We start from the raw sequence: 21,293 nt of genomic DNA, 5'->3' as shown, positions 1-21,293 counted from the left end.
CACAAAGATAACCACCTGTGTGTATATTGTGCTTAGAGGACTAAACTGGAGTAAAAGGTAAGTTATTAAGATAAGATAAGATAAGATAAGATAAGATAAGATAAGATAAGATAAGATGTTCCTTTATTGATCCCCCTTGGGAGAAATTCGCAGGTAACACAGCAGTACAGAGGGAAATAAGAAGCAGCACAAGAGTAAGTCTCAAAATATAGAGACAATAATAAAGAGAATGTTTGAAGAATAAAATAACAATTTGAATAGAGAATTATAATATAATATAATATAATATAATATAATATAATATAATATAATAAAAACTAATAGAATAAAGATAAACCTAAAAAAACCTATTAGGTATAATAAAAACGTTTGAACCTGCGCTCATGTAAACAACAGACTTCCGATATGTACTGGCCTCTGACCTTCACAATAAAAGGACAGTTGAATTAAAAAAATAATGATACTGATCATAGTATATAATAGTGATATTATCTGTTATTCAGGCGAATCATTCAACGGACACAGCACAGCATAGAGAGTATCAAGAATATGTCAGAATATTTCCTGCAAATAAACAAAATCAGTAGTCACGTGTAGAGATAATAAGACGCCACGCAAATCTGTTTTAGTGATATACGTAAATAGTATTTGAGGACATACATACCTAGAGTTTTTTTTGACGTATACTTTCTCCTGTAAGAGTTTCATAATAAATAAATAAATAAATGAATGAATAAATAAATAAATAAATAAAAAATGTGAATGAACAGCTGTCGGTCTACTCTGTGGTCATACAGTTTATTAAGCATTATTTTCTCACACTAGATAGGCCAAGGTTTCATTAAGCAGTGAAAAGTAACTGCATCATATCTGTCACAAACTTAAAATGAGCAGATTTTCAACTTCCTGCTTTTATTCTGAAGGCTTGACGCCTATTCCGGAAGTCTTTCTTGAAAGTAAACACTGTCGGTATTGACCATTCGTCACTCACATACCTGCCTATGGGCATCAGTAAGATTGTAATGAAGGATCATGTTAGCTTTTATACAATTCATGAACGTACCATCCGACATTTTTATATCTACAAGCGTGAATTCAAATGATTAGTTAAACAGGTGGGATGGAGGTCACCTAATGCGCATGCGCACAGGGCAATCTTCATGAAAGAGGGCCTTTTTCGCGCTGCGCCTCCTAGAGACGAAGGGCGTCTGCTGGTCCTCACCCACCAACTCCAAACTTTGTAAGTCTAATTAACCTGTTTTATTTTCATTTCTAAAATAATTTGACAGGCCTGCTTTCAGTTACAAATCCCGACACTATCATTTCCCCCCCGCCCCGGTTGTTTGGCAGCCTAGCTAGCTAATTTAACTTAAGCTTTCTTGAAAAACAAAACAAAAAAACGTTGTTTGTAAGCCTTGTTGACCCTCCAGAGATTGCGCTTTCCAATAGGTTGCATTGGAAATTGGTTAAACAACCTTTGGAAAATGTCAATGTTGGAATTGATTGGAATTATTATATAATGTGAATTTAAAGTGTTTTAAAGGTCTGTGAACACACCTGCAAATATTAGCTAGGTATGTGACGTCACTTAGCAGTGAATTAACAGCATGCAGGTGTGTCTGAAAGTGAAAGGTGAAAATGTCAAAACTGACAAGACTCAAATGTTAATAGACTAATACAGGGAAAACATTTACAGCATGTCTAAAATCCACACGACGTTTTTGGTTTTTAGTAGGCCTACATCGTGTGTTTACATTGGACAAGTGAAACAAAGATGAATACCCAAATCACACAGAAAGTACACCTATGGTCGATTTTTGAGGGTCCTTGTAATGGATTTCCTTTCAAAATGTATTGCGCAAAGGACATGTAGATAGTGGGGACACCCCCCTATGGATGTGTAATGTACAACCGGCCCCAGGAAGATCTTTGAATTCAAAAATTGATAATCAGCCCTCGAGAAAGACATTTAGCTTTTTATTTGTGCATGGATGTATTCCATGTTATTGTGAAGTTTAACTGGCAGTGGCATGCAACATTCATGTGTCTTTTTTTGACAGTGTAAAGGCGTGGTCACATTGCATTGCCATTCACCTAAATTTGCCTGTAGTCATAAATAAACTTTAATCAGAGCTGTCACAGACCTTGAACAGTGTTTGAGTGAGATGTGGAAATTTGTATGGTAGGGTGATAATGAGCTAAATTTAGTGATAAAACATACTAGAATATAACTTTTATTTCTAAACATAATGCATCACTATTTCTTTTGGCTGAACAGCACATGCTTTTGGTGAAAGATTAAGTTTTATTATATATCTTTTATTATCTTAAATACCAATCTTTTATTGTTGTCATATTCAGTTATCTTGTTTGTTTTTTTGTCCTAGTTCACGACAAACTCTAAATTTTAACTTCCTGCGCATTGTCAGTTGCTTGTAAAGTACTTTGAATTACATTTGATTTGTTTGATAGGTGCTGTATTTAAATAAAGTTTGATTGAATGAACAATGGTGAATGCTGAACTGCGAATTAGGGCTGACAATATGGTAAAAAAAAAATCATATTGCTATTATTTTGACTAATACTACGATTGCATATGGTTTACCATTAGTAGGAATGAACATTTTTGCATCACAAATTTAATTCTCACTGGAAAAAATATTAAAATGACATTTCAACTGTGTACCTGAAATGTAATGTGACCATGCCATTAAGTAGTTAATGCCAAGATTATGTTCCATGCGATGGATGGTAGAGATTCAAGTACTTTGCAGTAACAATTTGATATTTATTTATTTATAAGTTGGACGTATCAGTGCTTTTAGTAAAATCTGAGTTCTAAGTTGTAGTTACGACTTGAAAGTTGCTGTGAATGCTATTTACAAGTCAGCAACTTGCATTTGCGATAACGCACACCTTTCAACCGCTCAAGGGACCTCATCCCTTCAAGCTCTTTGGAAAGTAAAAGTGCAGACTGCCATCGTAGGAGTCCACAAACTCAGTCGTCTATTTATTATCTGTGGTTAAAATTTTAAATGCTGAAATTACCATCACAATGTTATGTGTGTTAGTGCCTTTCTAAAACACCTCTTGTCACTTTCCGTGTTTGCCCCTCTAAGGTTAATAACCTACTCTCAATCAGATGGCGTGCTGTCAACAGAAGGTGCCATGGAGACAGTTACCCTGCCAATGTGGTGAGTGCAATGAGGGAAGGAGGGAGAAAAAGTCAGGGACACGAGACAACAAAATGCGACCAATTTTAGAAAACAAAGGGACCAACAACAGAAGTATAAAGGGAGAAAAGGAAGTTTGATATAAGAAGACACTGGAATTAACAAACAATCTTTGCTTTTAAGATTGGACAGGTTAGTTCCTGCAGCTGTGTGCTGCTAAATGTGTTTCTGCTTTTTTTTTTTGTCTTTGATGTTGTGTATGCTTGGCATGCAGAGCTGTAAACCCAACACCACTGGTCTGTACGATCTGCATTTAGGCCTATTATTTTATGGTAATATTTTGGTAATGAGACAAGTAAGATTCCAGGTCTTCACCTCACTGTTTTAGCTGACAAACCAAAATAACTTTTTACCAGAAATTCTGTTATGTGTGTAATGGACTAGGTTGTCACTCACTGGCCTTTGATTTCTCTTTATTATGGAGTTTTCGGGGTATTTTATAATAGAATCCTTATGAAAATACAAAGCTCTTAGTTTCTGATAATTCCCAGCTTAGAAGAATTTTGATGCGTCAAGGGTTCATTTGAATGAGCTGTTTTTTATTTCAAAATAATCTGGTACACAGCTCCCTGATACAGTAAGTGGATATACAGGTAGAAAATCTTGGCAACAGCTTGACTGCCAATCGCTTGTGAGCAGGAAACATATGAGTAAGTGTGGCAGAAGTATAAAAGTAATTAAAAGTTAGAAAAGTGAGCAAATCAAATCCTGCTTAGGGCCCTCATTAAGCTAAGGACAGCCCTGTGTGCTTTGAAACTCATCCACATAAAACAGAGATGAAACTGGCTGTTAGGCAGCGCCTGATAACATTTGTCCATTATGGACTGCGGAGGGCCATCTGTAGCATAATGGCAGATGTGGCTTCATATCACAAATTGACCTCATTAGTACATAACTGCTTGTTTTTTTTCAAGTTTCTTTGAAACCTATCAACAAATAACTACGATTGAACAGTTAAAATAAATTTGAAAATGTTGTGTTGAGCAGCACACTAGGCAAACGTAAGCACTCTTATAAAAGGCTTGTTCTTTTGTAATTGATCTATTAATGGCAAAGACTTAAATCACAGCCCTCAGTAGAAGCTCATTAATCTATGCCGTGTATGTGCTCCTAGTTGGATAGGTTGTATCCCTGCATTGGGAAAAAGGGTGCCTTGGTCAAGTCCAGTCTTTATTAAGATTAATGAACAGCTTGACATTTTTAGTCCTCTGTCTGAATCAATAATTTTAATACTCATGAGGGCCAATGGGGATCTAAGCTTGCGGAACACACATTGTGGCCACAGGGCGCATGTTAAATGTCCAAGTGGTAATCAATGCAAAGAAATTAGCTATTGATCTCTTATAGTTTTGTAATAGGTTATCTATTGGTTTGCTCTTTCGGAAAATTCCAATATCAGTCGGATGGAATTGTGCTGGCAATATTGCTGTGGGGTATGTGTATGTCTGTGTATGCATGCACATACACTCTGCTTCCATGTGGGTTTGCATGTGTGTGCAGGGTCACATTCTAATTAGCACAGAGGGCAGATTGTAAATAAACATGTTGAGGAGAATATTGGTGATCTGCATCAGATCCACAGTTCATTACAAATAAGGCTGGGAACTTTAGATTGGTTTTATGCAAGCTTAACGCTAACTGGAAGACAGTATTTGTAAACATCTGTTTTAGATAAAAAGAATCCACCATTTTTCATCACACTGTATGTGGGACCACATCTGTCATATACAAATATTTATAGATTAATTAACTCCAGTATCACTGCAAAATCTCAAAACACTTCATATGTATATTGGTGTGTGTGATGTAAATGCAGGTGATGAAATACTCTCTAGCTCCTAACCTATGAGGAAACTTAATGTCTGTTGTTGAAAAAAGTACCAAGCAAACTTTGCTTACTCTTCTTATGTCACTAAAACAAATCCCTCTTCTCTGTCTGTACTCCCAGGACGTACAGTGCAAGCTGGATATGAATCTGCTTTGCTGGGGTAGTGGGGAGCTTGGGCAGACTGGACATGGAAGGCCAGGGGACATTGGTCCAGAGGAGGCCCATCTGAGAGAGTTCAAAGCAGGAAGACTAGGAAGGGTGAAGCTGCTGGCATGTGGATCCAGTCACACCATTGTGATCACAGGTACAGGTGCCAGTTCCCTTGTATATTGTTTGTCGTCTTTTATCGAGCACTGTGTCATTGTCTAAATGCCATACGTCGTGTTGATATGAGTTAATGCATTAGATTTGAATTTGGCTTGGATGAAATATTAATATGGAAATATATCATATCCCTTCCTCCTGCGATACACTGGTGCCGAATATCGAGACTCCTTCTGGTGTAAACTTCGTAAAGTAAATTTACACAGATTGAAAAGAATTTAGTGAGCCGTAGTTGTATCCTACCTTTTAATAGCTTTAACTCAATAACTGTTCTGCTTTCTGGCAGTTCAGCCTTTTCCTAGTCTGTGGCTGTTTTACATTGGAATGATGGAATGTGAGGACATGGACAAGTTGCAGTCAGTGTGTGTGATAAAGAGGCAATAAGCCAAGACTCCATGCATCTTCTGTACTTTGTTTTATCTCAGGTCATCAATCATTCTCAATTCTGTGAAACTGACACTACAATGCAGTGAATAAATATATAATTCCTGCCTTTGACCTTTTTAGGGGTATTTTGTATTCTTTAGTTACTCAGATATTGTGATGTATCGTAAGATGATGTCTTGCAATGTATCGATTAGTGCAGAATCACTGTATCATTTTACTGACGTTATCTTGGGGAATGTAATCTGAGTAGTAAGCAGAATCTTTTTGTATTTGGTATGTGTGTGCAATTTATTTTAAATTAGGGAAATGTGTGGATTGCTTTTTTTTTATAATATAGAGGTAAGTTTATCTCGACCATTCATTGTTACTGCTCTTGTGATGTCTTGGTATGTTTTGGTAAATGTCTGCTGGGTATTGCAGTATATGGAATTTATTGGGACAAGCTACAATAGCCAGTCTGATATACTGTTAATACTCTGATGCTAATTTGCTGAAAGCCACAGTTATCCAGTGAGGCTTTAGAGAGTTTACAGAGCAATTAGCTTAGGGAGACATTTGATCAAAGGATGTGTAAGCAACCAAGCCCATAGAATCCATTAGCAACCACCATACATACTGTCTGACATTTGATGGACATGTTTGTCCAAACTAGCTTGCGTGGTACCATGACTGCAAATACAGGACTCAGAAAACAGATTATTCTGTACAGGTTAAACACACATAATGTCATATGTGTAGGGTTTGCACACGACATGAAGTGTCTTCCTCTCTGCCCATGAGGTAATACTGGCCTACTTATTTGCCAATTTGATAGAAACCCTGATCACAGGAAGGGAGGAGGCTCCTTCAGTACATTAGCTGGCAGTAGTCATAAATCAGTAGCCTAGATAAGTCTTATAGATCACCCCAACACAGAGATCCTATACCTCTACTATCATTACAGGGAAAAAGGTGACATTTTTGATTGATTAAAATGGTGCAGGCTAGCTTAGGCTAAATCATGTTAAGTGATGTGACATTGCAGTTTCACATATCATATTTCTGTCAAGACAATGATGGTGGAAGGCATTGTCAAGGCATGATATCTGACAACAGCAGACATCTGGGGGGACTGGAGGAGATTTATTGGAAGGTTTTAGTGGTCTGAGGGAGATGAGAGAGAGTAAAAAGTGGTTCTTTTTTGTGCATTGTCACTTCCAGAGTGACTGTAAATTTTACTCCAGTGCTGTTGGGAATTGGAGACATTTACACATCCTGACAAATTGCCAGCTGTAAAAGTATTTACTGGTCTTGTCCTCCCTTTATTCTTGACCATCTCGCAAACACATACCCCCCTCACAGACACAGAAATATTTACTCACAGCAAATTTATGTGACACACATTTATGTGGTGTACCTGAGCTCTAGCCCAAGATATGTCATAATGGTGTCATGTTGAGAGTACTGGTCTCCTGTTAATGTTTTAATAGAGGAGGTCTCCAGTAGGCCATAATGGGTTTTTGTCAGCCACATTGTCTCTTTGTGAATTCTGGCCATTTTGCCCAATGAAAGGCTTATTTATGGAAATTTGGCTTTCTATAAGGTGCACAAAAGGGTGAAGAACTATATTTGTGCAACCCACTGACACACACTAACCCATGAAAACACACACACAAACACTGTCTCTCACACAACATTAACCATTAGCAGAATAAGATAAATCATTAAACGATTAAAGGTTGTCACCCCAGTGATTATCACTAACCAGTATTCAATGATCAACCATAAATGAAATTGTCCTAGGGCCAGTTGTCTTGGCAAACTCTCGCTGTGTGTTAATAGTATATGTTTGGTGTGAGTTTTGTATTTGTGTTCAGATTGCAAGTCTGACAATGAATAATTGCTGGTGTCATTTATGACACATTTTAGAATTATAATAATTTGGCTACATGGAACTTATTTTCATGATTATAATAAAATTAGTCGTTAACTCAATTCAAATTATCAACTGTAAATTATCATTTATTTTATGATACACAAATCTTGTCTTCAGATAAGTGTGGCATGATCACCTTTGAGTAAACTTAGTCTCCTTTGTTGACTTTTTTTGGTCCATGTTGCTCCATGTTTTAGAAAAGCATTATGAATTGCTGCCACTGGGTGGCACTATGAGACTGCCAATAAGAAATGTGTATCAAAGGAGAGTGGATGGGGGTAGGTGGGAGAAGGGAGGCCCACACTTACCTCACACTCAGACAGAGCTATAATTTACTAATAGTGTGGGAGCCGCCATTGCTGTTATCTTTTAATAGATTTGTATGGGGGAAAGCAGGTGCCTGTTGTTAATGTGTCCAATTGCCCAAGTTGCCTACAGAATTTAGGGCATCCATCACTGTCGTCGACGGTGACACCCTGTCGTTCTACTTCACGCGGCGGGCCGGCCGGGCTGGGCTGGTAACAGATGAGGCTTCTCTCTCCTCCAGACGCCCACAGTCACACAGAGACGACCGCCATACGTGCTTGCGCATGCATACACACACAAAAACCCACACAACTATACCACATTCGTAGAGGACAAACTAAACTCTCATACATTACATCAGGAAATGCATATATTTATAGTATATACATTAGATGTATATCATGGGAGAAGAAAAAACAGGCATGGTTTCCTCTTAAAATTGATAACCAAAAATTATTTGAAATAACTTGAATGTTGGAGAGAGAAAAATGTCATTAAAAAAAAAATAATCTCTGTAAACTTTGCCCCCCCACTGCTTTGAATTCTTGAACTTCCAGCTGCACCCTTGAGCTTAGCCAGGGGCACCACGTTGCTTGCAAGTTTGCCCTTCGCCCTGGAAAACACCCCGTGCAGCTGTGTTTCTTTAGACCCGGGCTGAGAGTTGGAGGGTATACAGAGGTGCCTGCTAATACCTTGTTAGGGCTGTTTCAGTTGCTGGGTCTCAGTGAGGTCAGTGTCAGTACTGCTTTAGTTCGAGGCCCTTGATCTGCTCGATGTTGGATGAAGCCAAGGACTCATGTGCTGGCTGCTTGTGACCTACTCTAATTTTGTACAGGAGGCTTCGCTCTTGTGAGTCCCATGGACTGTGTAAGAAGTCAGATGTCTTTGGTCAGAAGTAGTTACTTTGATTTAGGTCTTCGAATGTTGTAGGCAAAGAAATTGGGTTTTATAGAGTGCATGTATATTTCTAAAAGATTTTATTTCTTAGATTGTTGTGACAGGAGTTGGGAGAGGAGACCTGGGGAGTTAGGTCTTCCTTTTTTTTGGTCACCCCTCCTTGTTTTTTCTTCACCTCTTTTTCCATATGAGTTATGAACCTTCGTTCGGCCTTGGTGTCAGGTGTTAAACAGCATATATGGGCTATGACCCAGCTTCCTAACCCTCTCTTCCTCTTTGACATCTCTCTTAACATAAAGCAGAGCCCTCACTCTCACCGTAATTGTAACCATTATGTTGCACTCTTTTCCAGTTATTCCCTCTGCATACTGTTGGTAAGCATTGCGCCACTTATGAGTTAAGCATTCCTCAGATGCTCCCCTCATTCCTCAGCTGGGAACACAGTTCCTTCCTCAACCTAAAACCATTTTTAAAAATAAAGACTGTAATGACATCATTCACCTGTTAGTAATAAAGAACACAGTCTGGAATTTTTAAAGTGCATAATATTATACCACTCGTCAGTAAAAGCAAGTATTGATAGATCCTCTATTCTTCGACTCATCGTAAAAATCCTTCTGCAAACATTGAGAGACATACAGCTCTGTCTGTTCAGTTTAAAGATGCCCATTAAAAGAGATCACAGCAGACATAGTTTGCTCTGAATTACTTGGCCCTGAAATCCAATACCTTTTTAGAAAAAAATAAAATCTTAAGTAACAGGAATGGACAATTGACCCACCATCTATCCAATCCTTATTGACATTCAGGGCAGAGTTACATCTCTGTAGAATGAAAGCGATAGATAAAGATACAGGCAGAGAGAAAGAGATGGAGACAGTTGCAACAATATTCTCATGGTGCACACATGACTATCCCTTTCAAATAACCAGTCATGACCAGGTTCTACCATGAGGATAGGGTTCATGCAGACCAGAGTGGCTTCTTCTGTAAATGTATAATTTGCTTGGACTGTCAGGAAACTGTTGTTAATATGGAGACCCATTTTCTCATTTTCTCTTTCTTCCTGTCTTTCTTTCAAGCCATCTATGCCTTTAGGCAAATACACCTTTACCTATGTATTTTATTGTCTTGTTTAATGTTTGTCAAAGAGCGCAATACTCAGAATAATTCTCGGAAAGTATTGGCCATCCCCCTGCATGACAACTCCAATATGTCTGCTTTGGACCCAGCACTGAGAGGAGCTTTGGTAATAATTTGCCGTTTAGCTGTGTTGATGTTTTTCTACAATTTCCCAGTTGAGAAAGGTGAGTGGGTGGAAAAAGGGGGAAAGGGGGAAAAATAACTCCTGTCCTTGCTTCTTTCCCTTTCCCTCCCTGACTGTTCTTTCTCTTTCTTTCTATCTTGCGCTTCCCCTTGATCTCTGCGCTAATTCGGTTGAACAGGTTGAGCATTCAGTTTTGCACTCAGTTCCTTTTTAAGGTTAATCGTAGGACAGAAGTGTTTATGTTGCTGTGATATAGGCTTAACTCTCTCTCAGCGAAGCATGGCGCACTCGAGATATGTAGTTCACCATCATCTTCATCAAAAAAAAGAAGAAAAAAAAGACAAACGTTACGCAGAACAAAAGATGGGGGAACGTCTTGCCAATTAGCAGCTAATGAGACAAGCTTGTGAGGATATCCAAATCCTCAATGTGTTAACGTTTTAGACCCCCTCCACCCCCCCATCTCTCAATTCCTTCAACCTGCGCCTCCCCCATCTGCCCTTGCGACCAGCCTCTTGTAAGGCAGTGAGGGCACCTCTGAGGCCCTCTGTGTGATTATTCACACATGGCTGTGGCCCTGCTGCTTTGAGCAGCGAATAGGAGAGGAAGAAAGAAATGCCTTGCGTATGGCTAATGTAAAAATGCTCAACTGACACATGGCCAAGGCTCTTTTTTATATAATTCACCCCCCCCCAACTTTGCTCGATCTTCTATAGATAGATAGATTGATCCAATGAGGCACTCTGTCCCTCACCATCCGTTCCCAATTTTCCTTAATATAGTAAAGCCAGGAATTGGGTGGGTAGGTTGTGGTTGGGAGGGTGGTAAGCAGGGAAACACATTTGATAAGTGAAAAATAATATGCCAAGAGAAAAACCAGTCATCCCAGTTGCCTTTGACATTCTTTTTTATCAGAGATGTCTGTGTTGGAAGTGAAAATAAAATCTGCTTTTGTAATAGAGATCTTTGGACAGCCTTGAATGATTCGCCACTACTCCTTTCCGGCCTCATTTTCTCCAGAGCGTGTATTGGGAGTGTGTTTGGAATCTCAGTGGGGAAAATCAAATGCTAGTTGGCCTGGAAGTGTTGCAGTAAACAGTGAGAAAAAGCAAACACAGGCCAGATCAGGGAATATCATGCAGAGTAATGTTTGGACTAAAAAGAAGAATTGTGTAATGGAACAGCACAAATTCTGCTCTCCAAAGGGACTTCTAATTGATTCTGTGCTTCATTACTGGTTTTCTCAGGGAGAAATGGACAGCTCACTTTATTATGAAAACAGAGCAATAGACATTTAAGTGAATGCCATGGTGATTATTGCGATACTGTTCTCACAGCATTTGGCAACAGATGATTGCTTTATAGCTTAGTTTTTTCTTAAATTATATTATTTTTCCATGAAGGTGGCAGGGAGTAGCAGTTTGAATAAAACCTTAACCCTGACTGAAACAATTAAATGAAAAGCAAAGAATTGAAAGAGAGAGGTTTGGGAGCACAATATAATGCAGAGCTCCACTTGATATGTTATTTGTCGGGGGCAGTACATTTGTGCATGTTAACTAACTGTGCCACTGGACTTGGCCTGCTCGTAATGGGGTTCCAGCGCAAACATTTTCTCTCAGGGATTTCTATTATTAATTCTGTCTGAACACATCCACAAATGAATAATGAAATAAATAATGAAAACGTTATTACTTTTGGCAGCCGGGTCATTTCTCGTTTCCTGCTTTTTCCTCCGCTTGTTTCCTACTAATTAACTTTCCAAGGAGTTGTCCTCCTTTTCACAAAATGAATTTCATAAGTGTGGTAGGCCAGTGAAAGTATGAGTACACAGTCTCGTGAAATGACAACAGCCACAACAACATATGAGTCCTTTACTGGTTGCTTGTCATTTAAAGAAAATAAATTAAATGTAGTATTTTCTCGTAGTATGTTTTTTTAATAAGTTGCACACAGTTGGCACGCAGTTATTTAGCTGTTTTGTCATGACAGGTGGATTCAAATATAGTACTGGTAAAGTTGCGCCCCCAGATTTAACTAAACCTTGTGCCCATAGCAAAATAATTACTTACCCCTGAACCCCAGGATAACGTTTTAAGGGCTTGCTTCCAATAATAAAGTATAAAACAGGAAGCGCCTCTAGCGATATCTTATTTGGCAAATTTAGGTTCCTCTCTCCCTTCCGAGCTCCACCACCACTCATCTCCGTCCTTTCCTGCTTGCCCTCTGCCCCGCACCATGCTGTTAAAGGCTTGTGTGCTGGGACAGAGGCTTGGCGATAAGTAGCCCTCATTTAATATGGATCTTAAAGAGGGCAGTAAACCTAGTGCCTCAGCAGAAGTCCCCCCATCCCTCTGGCATTACTATATAGATGACCCCTCTCTCTCTCTCTCTCTCTCTCTCTCTCTCTCTCTCTCTCTCTCTCCTCATTAGAGTCATTGCAAACTCTTTCAAAGTGCTCCTTCCTTCTCTCTGCGTTTTACTGTTAATTAGTTTGCTTTGTAAGGTTAGACGTGCGGACGGAGCAACTTTGGGAGTGTTTGGCTGCCATCTGTGTGCATAAGGCTCTAACCATGTACAGATGGTGTGTGCTTACAGACAGGTTGCTTCTTGTGGGGAAAAAAGCGCAAGAGACGGTTTTGGTTATTTTAACAAGATTTATGGCCATTCTCACAGGTAACTGTTTGAGCTGTAATGATGATTGTTAGTCAGCTGTCAAAAAAGGATAATTTAAGGTAAGAGTAAAACATGAGAAGAGAATGTATATTTCTTCATTTCCACACCCTTGGATGATGAATCCTTGAGAAAAATTAGCAAATTCCTTGGAGGGTTGCTCTGTTAAATTTTGACGTGTGAAACATATTGAACCAATTGTGTTGCGGCTACTTCAGAAAAACGCTAATAATTTGGCCAAGTTAAAATACCATTAGCCACTCAGTGAACCAGTGAACCAGGTAAGTAGAGAAAAGGTAGAGTTAAATAATTGCTTGACAAGGTCACAAAATTAACAAACATAATCAAATAAGGAGCTGACTGAATTATTTATGGTTTTGGTTTCCAAAACAGAATTGTCACATTTAAAAAAAAAAAAAAAAAAAAAAAAAAAAGGAAAAGAAGTTACATTCAGTACAAGACAAACAACAAAAAACATATTAGATACTCATCATTTGAGAATTATACAGCCGGTGCTAAAATGTGGCTTAATATAGCATATGTATTTTTTTTTTTTTGATGAGTTCTTGGCCTGCCTGCAAGGTGCCTCTTGCTGGTGGGAAACCTGCCCTTGTCAGTCGCAGTTCAGTAGTTAATGCTTTCTACTGGGCTTTGTGAATGACCCTCCCACAATTAAAAAAGGGTTAGCAAAATTATTGTTGGCCCCCTGCCACATACTTTATGTGACTTAGCGCTGGTTAGGCACAGATTGCTGGCCCATAGTCCCCAAAACGTGACTATTTCTATCAACCGAGCTCTCCGAAAATACTCTGTGTAATTAGCAAATTGAAGGAAACCGAGGGAGAAGGAAGTTTTGCTGTAGAGGAGGAGACAGAACACAGAAATAAGTGTATGTTTCTTAAGTTCTACTCAAACACAATGAACAGAGTTGAACCTTTTGCTTGCAGTTTTTGCTGATACTGATGTAAAGGGTCGTGTGTCTATCTGAATGTATTTGTTAAAAGGTGACCTGTTGAGTCTATGGTTCAAAGTATGTATTACAGTTTTTGTCAGTAAAATAAAAAGTACTACTATTTCACTCTCACAGTGCTTTCAGGTGGCAGATCTGTAGGTCAGTATACATTCTTGTGAAGGACATAAAAGGCTTGCTTTGAGGTATTCAAAGTGAGTTAGAGATAAGTGTTACTAGATGTGAGAAAAAGATGAGCATTTTCACAGTAACATTACAGTTTTGTCGAGCACTATCAAATAGAGGTTTATTAACGATTATAATTTGCTGTGCTGACGCCTTTTTTCATGATGAAATGGAGTGTTGAAGCATGGCTGAGAGGTATTGCAGTGCAGTGTCAGCGCTTATGGAGTCAGTTAGAAGAGAATCTGTCATTTCATTAGATTTGCAACACATTATTCATTGTCATATTGACGCTTGTAACTTGGTGAGACAGGTCACAAATAACATATATAGACATTTATGCTACTCAGTGCCTTGCATGCACAATTGTTAAAAACACTGGAAAATTAGAAAGGAATGACATCTAAGATTACAGAAAGCTGTACACCTCCGCAGATTGTTGTTTGATTGAATCCATAAATACGAACCTTTTGTTAGATTGTGTCATAACCATCCTAACTAATGACTAAAAACAACCACCGCAATTTAAATGAATGAAAAACTAATTTTCTATAGCTATACAACATTGTTCAATGGAATCCCCCTTCTTTTGTCTTTCCCCTTTAAAACTTCAAACCCTCTGCATGAGTGAAGAGGATCCTCTACAAACGTCTGAGAAAGCAGCCAAAAATACAAGGGAGAAAAGATTGCTTTGTTCATCCCCCCCCCCCTCCTCATTCTCTCTTTCCAACTCTCCCCAAGGTTCTATTAGGAAATAGATCCCAGGTGTTCGATAAGCCTGTAGTGGACATGACAGCAGTGCAATCAAGTGTATAAATTTAATTGCAGGCTCATTTTGTGCCGTTTATTAGCCGTTTAGGGGCACATCGCTCCACTTGAACCCTGTTATTGCCAGACAGAACAGCTGTTTGGTTCCTTTTTAACCGTTTGTCTCATTGCATAGTTTTAAAAAAGTACACACTTAAATGCCAAATGCCGCTTATGAGAAGTACAAATTACATTTTAAAATTGCATGTATATGTATATTTAATCAGGATTTTTTTAAGTACACTTTTTTTTAACATTTAAAACATTTGATGAGGAAACAAATTCAGTTTAATTTTGACAACAGAAAAAAAAACAAAGCCCACAAATATAATATCCAATTTGATGAATTTTGTCGTTAGTGGAAACCTAAATTTCATTTACTAAAACAACAATGTGTTTTGTACACTAATTTGTCGAACATTGTCTAATTGCATACTATATAGAAATAATCTAAAAATGCATTACGCATTTAGGCTATTTTTAATTAAATACATAGACATATATTCATAATACTGTGTATAAAGACACAGCTGAAAACACACACAAACACACACAATAAGAGGGAGCGAGTGAGTCTCTTTGCACAGCCTGTGTGGCTCTTGCTGAGCCGGGTTAGTCTATCCTCCATCTATGTTGCCGGACGCTGCCACACACTGAGAGGCCTGCAGATGTACTAGCTTTGGTTGAAACCTTCTTCTGCTGCGACACCCCATTAATAAAAAGCCTAGAGAAAGCTGTGTTAATTGTTACCATGCATTCGGCCCGGGTATTCCTATAAATCACCCGACTAATTGCAACAAATTGTGGGCTGACATTAAGCTATGATTCCGGACCGGCAAATATTCATCAACATTGCAACTAGCCCCATAAAACACAGAGCCGGCCGTTTCCCAGGCCAAACATATATCTACCATCTTACTCCCCCATTATTTATGGATCTTTCTTGTCCTCAGCATTTAAGTGCTGCATGGTGAGTGAATGAGACGCCATCTTGTTTATTTATTATATCCCTGGATAAAGCCCAAGCAGTGGCAGTGGTATGACCAGTCACAGACCTTGTTTTCCATGTTACCCTTGGAGCCTGATGTGTTGTGCTCACTGCCCTATATCGATTACTGTGTTGCCTGTCATAACAGGCTTGTTGCCTTGAAGCGTTTCTGTAAATTCAAGGCTGCTTAGTTAGATTGCAAAGAATGGGGCAGTAAAAATGTGCTTTATCAGTATAAATCTGACAGTTTCACAGTCTTTAGGAATTATTGGCCTTAAATTAACTGCCTAAAATGAACAAAGTCTACACTATTTCTGCTTAGGATCACTGGGTATTTCAACATTATTTACCAAATGCTCATTACTGCTGTAGGTACTTAGAAAGTGCTTGATTCCTCGGCAAGCAGTCATATGTTGGAGCATTTAACCTCCCATGCAATGTTTATTTCATGCAGACAAAAGGCTAGTTAAATCTCTTTCTCTACGGTCTGACAGGCACCATAACTGTCACTGCGGATGATCTATTTCACAGCCCAATGCATTACTACCACTAATGTTTCACTATCCTGCCAATTCACCCTGGTACTGTTCAAAACAGCTACAGTATGTGTCAAAACAGTGCTTAATAGGCTGTACCCCAGGTGTGCATCAGCAGCTAAAGATGTTGGAGCCAAAGGTCAGGATCTGATTTGTTATGTGGGAGTTCACAGGGAATTTTGATGTGCACTGATCAATTCCACACCCCAACATGCACATAAATCAATTCTACATCTGGAAAGAAGGTATACATCGGTGCACATGGTGTATGACTGCATGTGTGGATATGTACACACATGCATAAATAGACGGGTGCAGACTATAGTGCAATTAATCAGAAATCTCTTTCAGCATTATGTGAGTGTGTTTTTATGCAATCATCTTCCCTTCTTACCTTTTTCCCCTCGTCTATCCCGCCGTTTTAAATTGCTGAGATCCTAGCTGGCTTGATAGACCACAATAGCTGGCACTACCATGGAGATTGGGGGTGATGGGCTGAAGAAGAGAGAAGAGAAAAAAACCTTCCTTTTGACACTGTTAAACATTGACGGGCTTATTACCGTGTTCTCTGATTCAGCTGGATGTGTTCAAGGATCTTCTTGGCGGTGAAAAAGGTCAGCTGCTCTTAGTTGTGCTCAGCTAGAATACTAATACTGTCCTTATTCAAATGATCTGCTCCAGCGCTTATTAAATTGATGGCCCAGGCGCTCTAATTTAATAGTGTTGCAGTCCAGGAGAGAGACACAGCTGCAGTCACAGGTGAATTAGGTGCTTCTGAGGCAAAGTTCAAGCAGGAGCCCCCTTTGCTTTTGGGATGCATTTTTCCCAGCAAATTAGCAGTCAGTGGCAGTGCGCAATTAATTAGCGCAAACCAGGAAAAGCTTGTCATTTAATAAGGTGCTTTTTTCCACTCGCACCTCTCCCACACACAGAAATATCTCTCCCTGTCTTACCATATCTCATTCCCTCCCTTAATCCCTCCCTCCCTTTCTCTCTCTCTCTCTCTCTCTCTCTCTCTCTCTCTCTCTCTCTCTCTATCTTCTACTCCCTCCTCTCTTCCACTCCACTTTACATAAACAGAGGGAATTGATCCATTAAGTGGTGTGCTATTAATACCATTTAATGTATGTCTAGCTAAATGAACACTGTGGGTTGGACATTTTCTGTGGCGTAAGAGTTTTGAGAGCTCCCTCTGGGTTGGGCCAAATAGAGTAAAGATGTGCCACTTGCTGGTGATTTCATCCAATCAATAACTGTGATTGGAAGTTAGATTTAACTGAGATGGAAAGGTAGACTTCAACACAAGACATCTTCAGGTGCCTGTGTGAGTGAACGCATGTGGGAGCTTTTGTGCTTGTGTATACTAGTAAGTGCAACAATGCATTGATGATTCTGTTTGTGTGCATATGAAACTCATAAAGCGGCACTTTTTCAGTGTTTAATTGGACTTCACTTTAAGAGGTAATAAATTGTATGGGATGTGTTGTAGAATCAAGTGGTTTGCAACCTCAGCCAAACAATTACATAAACACCACATCATATTATCCCTTACTAAAGTTGCAATTGCTTAGAAGAGTACAGAGTTTTGTTGGGGTAGCAGCTTTTTTCCCCTCTCAGTAAAACTTTGTTTGACTATCAGAATAGAATGTAGTTTTAACTTTTATTCCTTACCTTTGATCCTTTTTAATCTCATCTCTTTACTCTCTCATTTACTGATATAGCACATTGAGGCATTGTTGTTTTTTTTCTGTAAAGAGAACAATACAGAAACAGCAGTATTTTCACTAAATAAAGGTAATTCTGGTTAAAAAAATAGTTGAAATGTATCCTTGTAACAGTAGCTGATTATATTTTCAGGGTCTATTGAATAAGAAAAAAATCTTTAATTTTCTAGTGCCCTCGTGAGTTATTTATTTATCCACTTATTTTTATAGAACAGTTTTCAAAATTAGTTGTCTCAAACTTTAGCTGCTCAGTCACTACGATGGCCAGTGAGTATGAAAGGGAAAAGAACAATATATTTGCATGCATATATATTTTTATTGATGGACACAGGAAAAAACTGTAACATGACTTAAATAATTCTATTTGACGCCCTGATCTCCCTCCCTTGTAAGTCCTTCAAAATGTCCTCCCACTTTTTTAAAAGCAAAATGTTTAGATTTAAGGCCTTTTAAAATGGCTGCAACCACATAATTAATTTTGGGAAGTGTGTATTACAGTGTGTGTGTGTGTTTGTGTGTATATACATATGTATGTATATATATATATATATTTATATATATGTATATATTATATATATATATATATATATATATATATATATATATATATATATATATATATATATATACACATGTATATATTATATATATCTTAAGAACTCTTAAAAATGCTGACCAGTCATACTGCAACATACAAATATTGTTAATCCTCTAATAGTCGGGACTAATTTGACTAATAATTTAGTTGATTTGACTAAGTCATTTGTCAAATTGCCTCAGCAGAATTATTGTCGCAGATTAATGCAGAAATGCAAAAGGATCTCTCACAGAGCTCTCTAATACTTCTTAAAGAAGCAACAGCAGTGGCAGAGGACTGTCATGCTCATTGGTAAGAAAAATCAATATTACTAGATTAAGAATGCACATACTTGTGCCATCTGGGTTTTTTAATGTTTACCTGAAATGTGATTTGTCAAGAATTGCCCCCCCCCCATACACTCATGCACACATGTGCAGTAAGACTTGTGGACTATTGTCCTATTTACAGGCTGAAGGCTGAATGCTGAACATGGAGTACAGTAGGCCATAAATAAGAGTGGTTGGGCTCTATCAGTGCTGACAGAGGTCTCTTTCACCCTACACACACACACACGCACGCACGCACGCACACACACACACACACACACACACACACACACACACACACACACACACACACACACACACACACACACACGCACGCGCACACACTGACAGAACCTGGCCCAGTGCCTGCTTGTTCCCCCCTCAACTAATAGACTCTGGTGAAACCAGTCAGCATTGTTGTTCTCAGATTGATGTGACCTTGATGCCGTTTAGTGCAGTGATTTGTTTATTGGCACTTATTTTGATGCATGTGGAAGTGAGCCTTAAAAGCCCTACCACATACGCACACGCACACACATGCGCACACACACACACACACACACACACACACAGTGAGGAAGATAAAGATGGGAAAAACAGAGCTAGAAAGATGGAAGGGGAGAAAAAGTGAGGGAGATGGAGTAGAAGAGATATACTCCCGGGGCAGATTACATAATACATCATTCACAAAGCATTGTTGCCAATATGTCTTTTATACTCCTTAAATTGCCATTGCCATCCCAGGGCCCCCCTCTGCGCTTTGACAAACACATCACAACACACACAAACATATTGTATTCTCTCTCAGTACAGTTTGTGTACAGTTAGTGGAGTCTATCACAGGCCTCCTGGGACGCTACTGTGTGAGGAGAGGAGCTGGTGCCGAGGAGTACTGTACAGTATTGATGGAGCTGTGTTTCTGTTAGGCAGTGAAAACAAAGTCTCCCTGATGCACAGTGGAGTGTAGGGGGATCAATAGACGTGGAGCGCTTCATTTCCTCAGGCTTCTACTGAAGAAACACTCACTGATGTGTCAGGGCTGCTGGAGTTGTTGCTTTGACATAGAGGAGGTACCAAACCATCAGGCTGTACTGTAGGAGAAACGATGGAAACATACACACTGATACACACACTTTGGATGTGCACGCACACATACAATATGATAAGGGAAAGGGAAAATGAAAGGTCAGTGTTGTGTGTCATATTGTGCTGCGTTAGAATAACAAGAAACAGGCAGGGAAGGGGGAAGGGTTTAACTGACACACAGGATATAACAAGGCATGAGCTTGAGTGATGGGGAAGGGTTTGGCCACCGCACAGGATGTAACTAGACATGTGACTGTATGCTGGGGAAGGGTTTGGCTGGCGCATGGGATGACACAGGGCCAGAGCCTGGGGCAGCCAGGGAGAGTGGAGAGCCCAGCTGTCACCTCAGTCAGCCGCTTCTCTGGGGGCAACTGTCAATCAGCAGCCTCTCATATCGCTCCGTCATTGAAGCTAATTGCTATTGTCAACCCCAGAGACCTAGAGGATGCTAATGCTAGTGCAATTGCCCTTTTGGAGAGAGAATACTGCCTCCAAACACGAGATAAAAAAACGCAGGAAATGCAGAGAAGCGAATCAAAGGTGGTTCTGGTAGGGCATTAATAAGGCATTAGAAAAATTAGAGGCAGGATCACAAAAAAATTACCTCAAACAGCATACATCCAGGCCCACAGAGCAACGGCTGGACTTTAAGGGAATGTGGCTGAGTGGAATCATTCGAACAACACATAAATATGCATGCAGTTACACAGTCTCTTACACGTACACATGCATGCACAAGCACACACTCACACACAAGCCGGCACACTTACACATGCAGCAATAGACCTAATGAAAATAAGATGGATGCTCTCTGAGAGACGGGTGGCTGTGTTATTAATTGCTGTCTGTCCCCTCCTACTGATAATGATGGGCTGTATCCTGGAGAATTTGCAGGGAATAGATTTTATTTGGAAGGATTATTTATTGTCCTTCTCATTGGAGGGGTGGTGTGTTTAGAATAGTGAGGGTTTAAATAATGGCCCGTGCGAGATAAGTCCTCATGTTAATTCCTCTTGCGCCTCTTCCTTCTCTGGCACCTTCTTAACCATGCCACCCCCATTATATAGATTTATCAACGCAGACAGTGAGATTTCAGATGGGATATTTACAGCTTCACTTTTCACTTCTTAATTCAAAGGCAAATGGCAAAAATGTGTTGTCTGATTTGTTGATAGGCGTCATAAACAGTTCTCACAGATTTGTAATCTTCCGTCAATGGTATTATTGATATTCTAATCCATCATGACTCACTGCTGTTGTGCCGGGCGTCACTGCCCTTTCACA

General features: G+C 39.3%; 1 protein-coding gene across 3 annotated transcripts in view; it reads left to right on the top strand.

Moving 5' to 3' along the window:
* The first annotated feature begins 1,170 nt into the window (after positions 1 to 1,170).
* LOC140996310 (uncharacterized) overlaps positions 1,171 to 21,293 on the top strand; it is a 301,135-nt gene continuing 281,012 nt past the window's right edge. For all 3 annotated transcript variants that reach the window (XM_073466666.1, XM_073466664.1, XM_073466667.1), the window contains exons 1-3: positions 1,171 to 1,240; positions 3,120 to 3,194; positions 5,182 to 5,365. In XM_073466666.1, the coding sequence (XP_073322767.1) occupies positions 5,203 to 5,365 (163 nt within the window). In that variant the 5' untranslated portion in view covers positions 1,171 to 1,240; positions 3,120 to 3,194; positions 5,182 to 5,202. The remainder of the gene's footprint in view (positions 1,241 to 3,119; positions 3,195 to 5,181; positions 5,366 to 21,293) is intronic.

The sequence above is a fragment of the Pagrus major genome, chromosome 5 (genome assembly GCF_040436345.1).
Source record: "Pagrus major chromosome 5, Pma_NU_1.0".
NCBI lineage: Eukaryota > Metazoa > Chordata > Actinopteri > Spariformes > Sparidae > Pagrus > Pagrus major.
The sequence above is the reverse complement of the archived record's forward strand: the minus strand, read 5'-3'. Positions and strand labels throughout refer to the sequence as shown.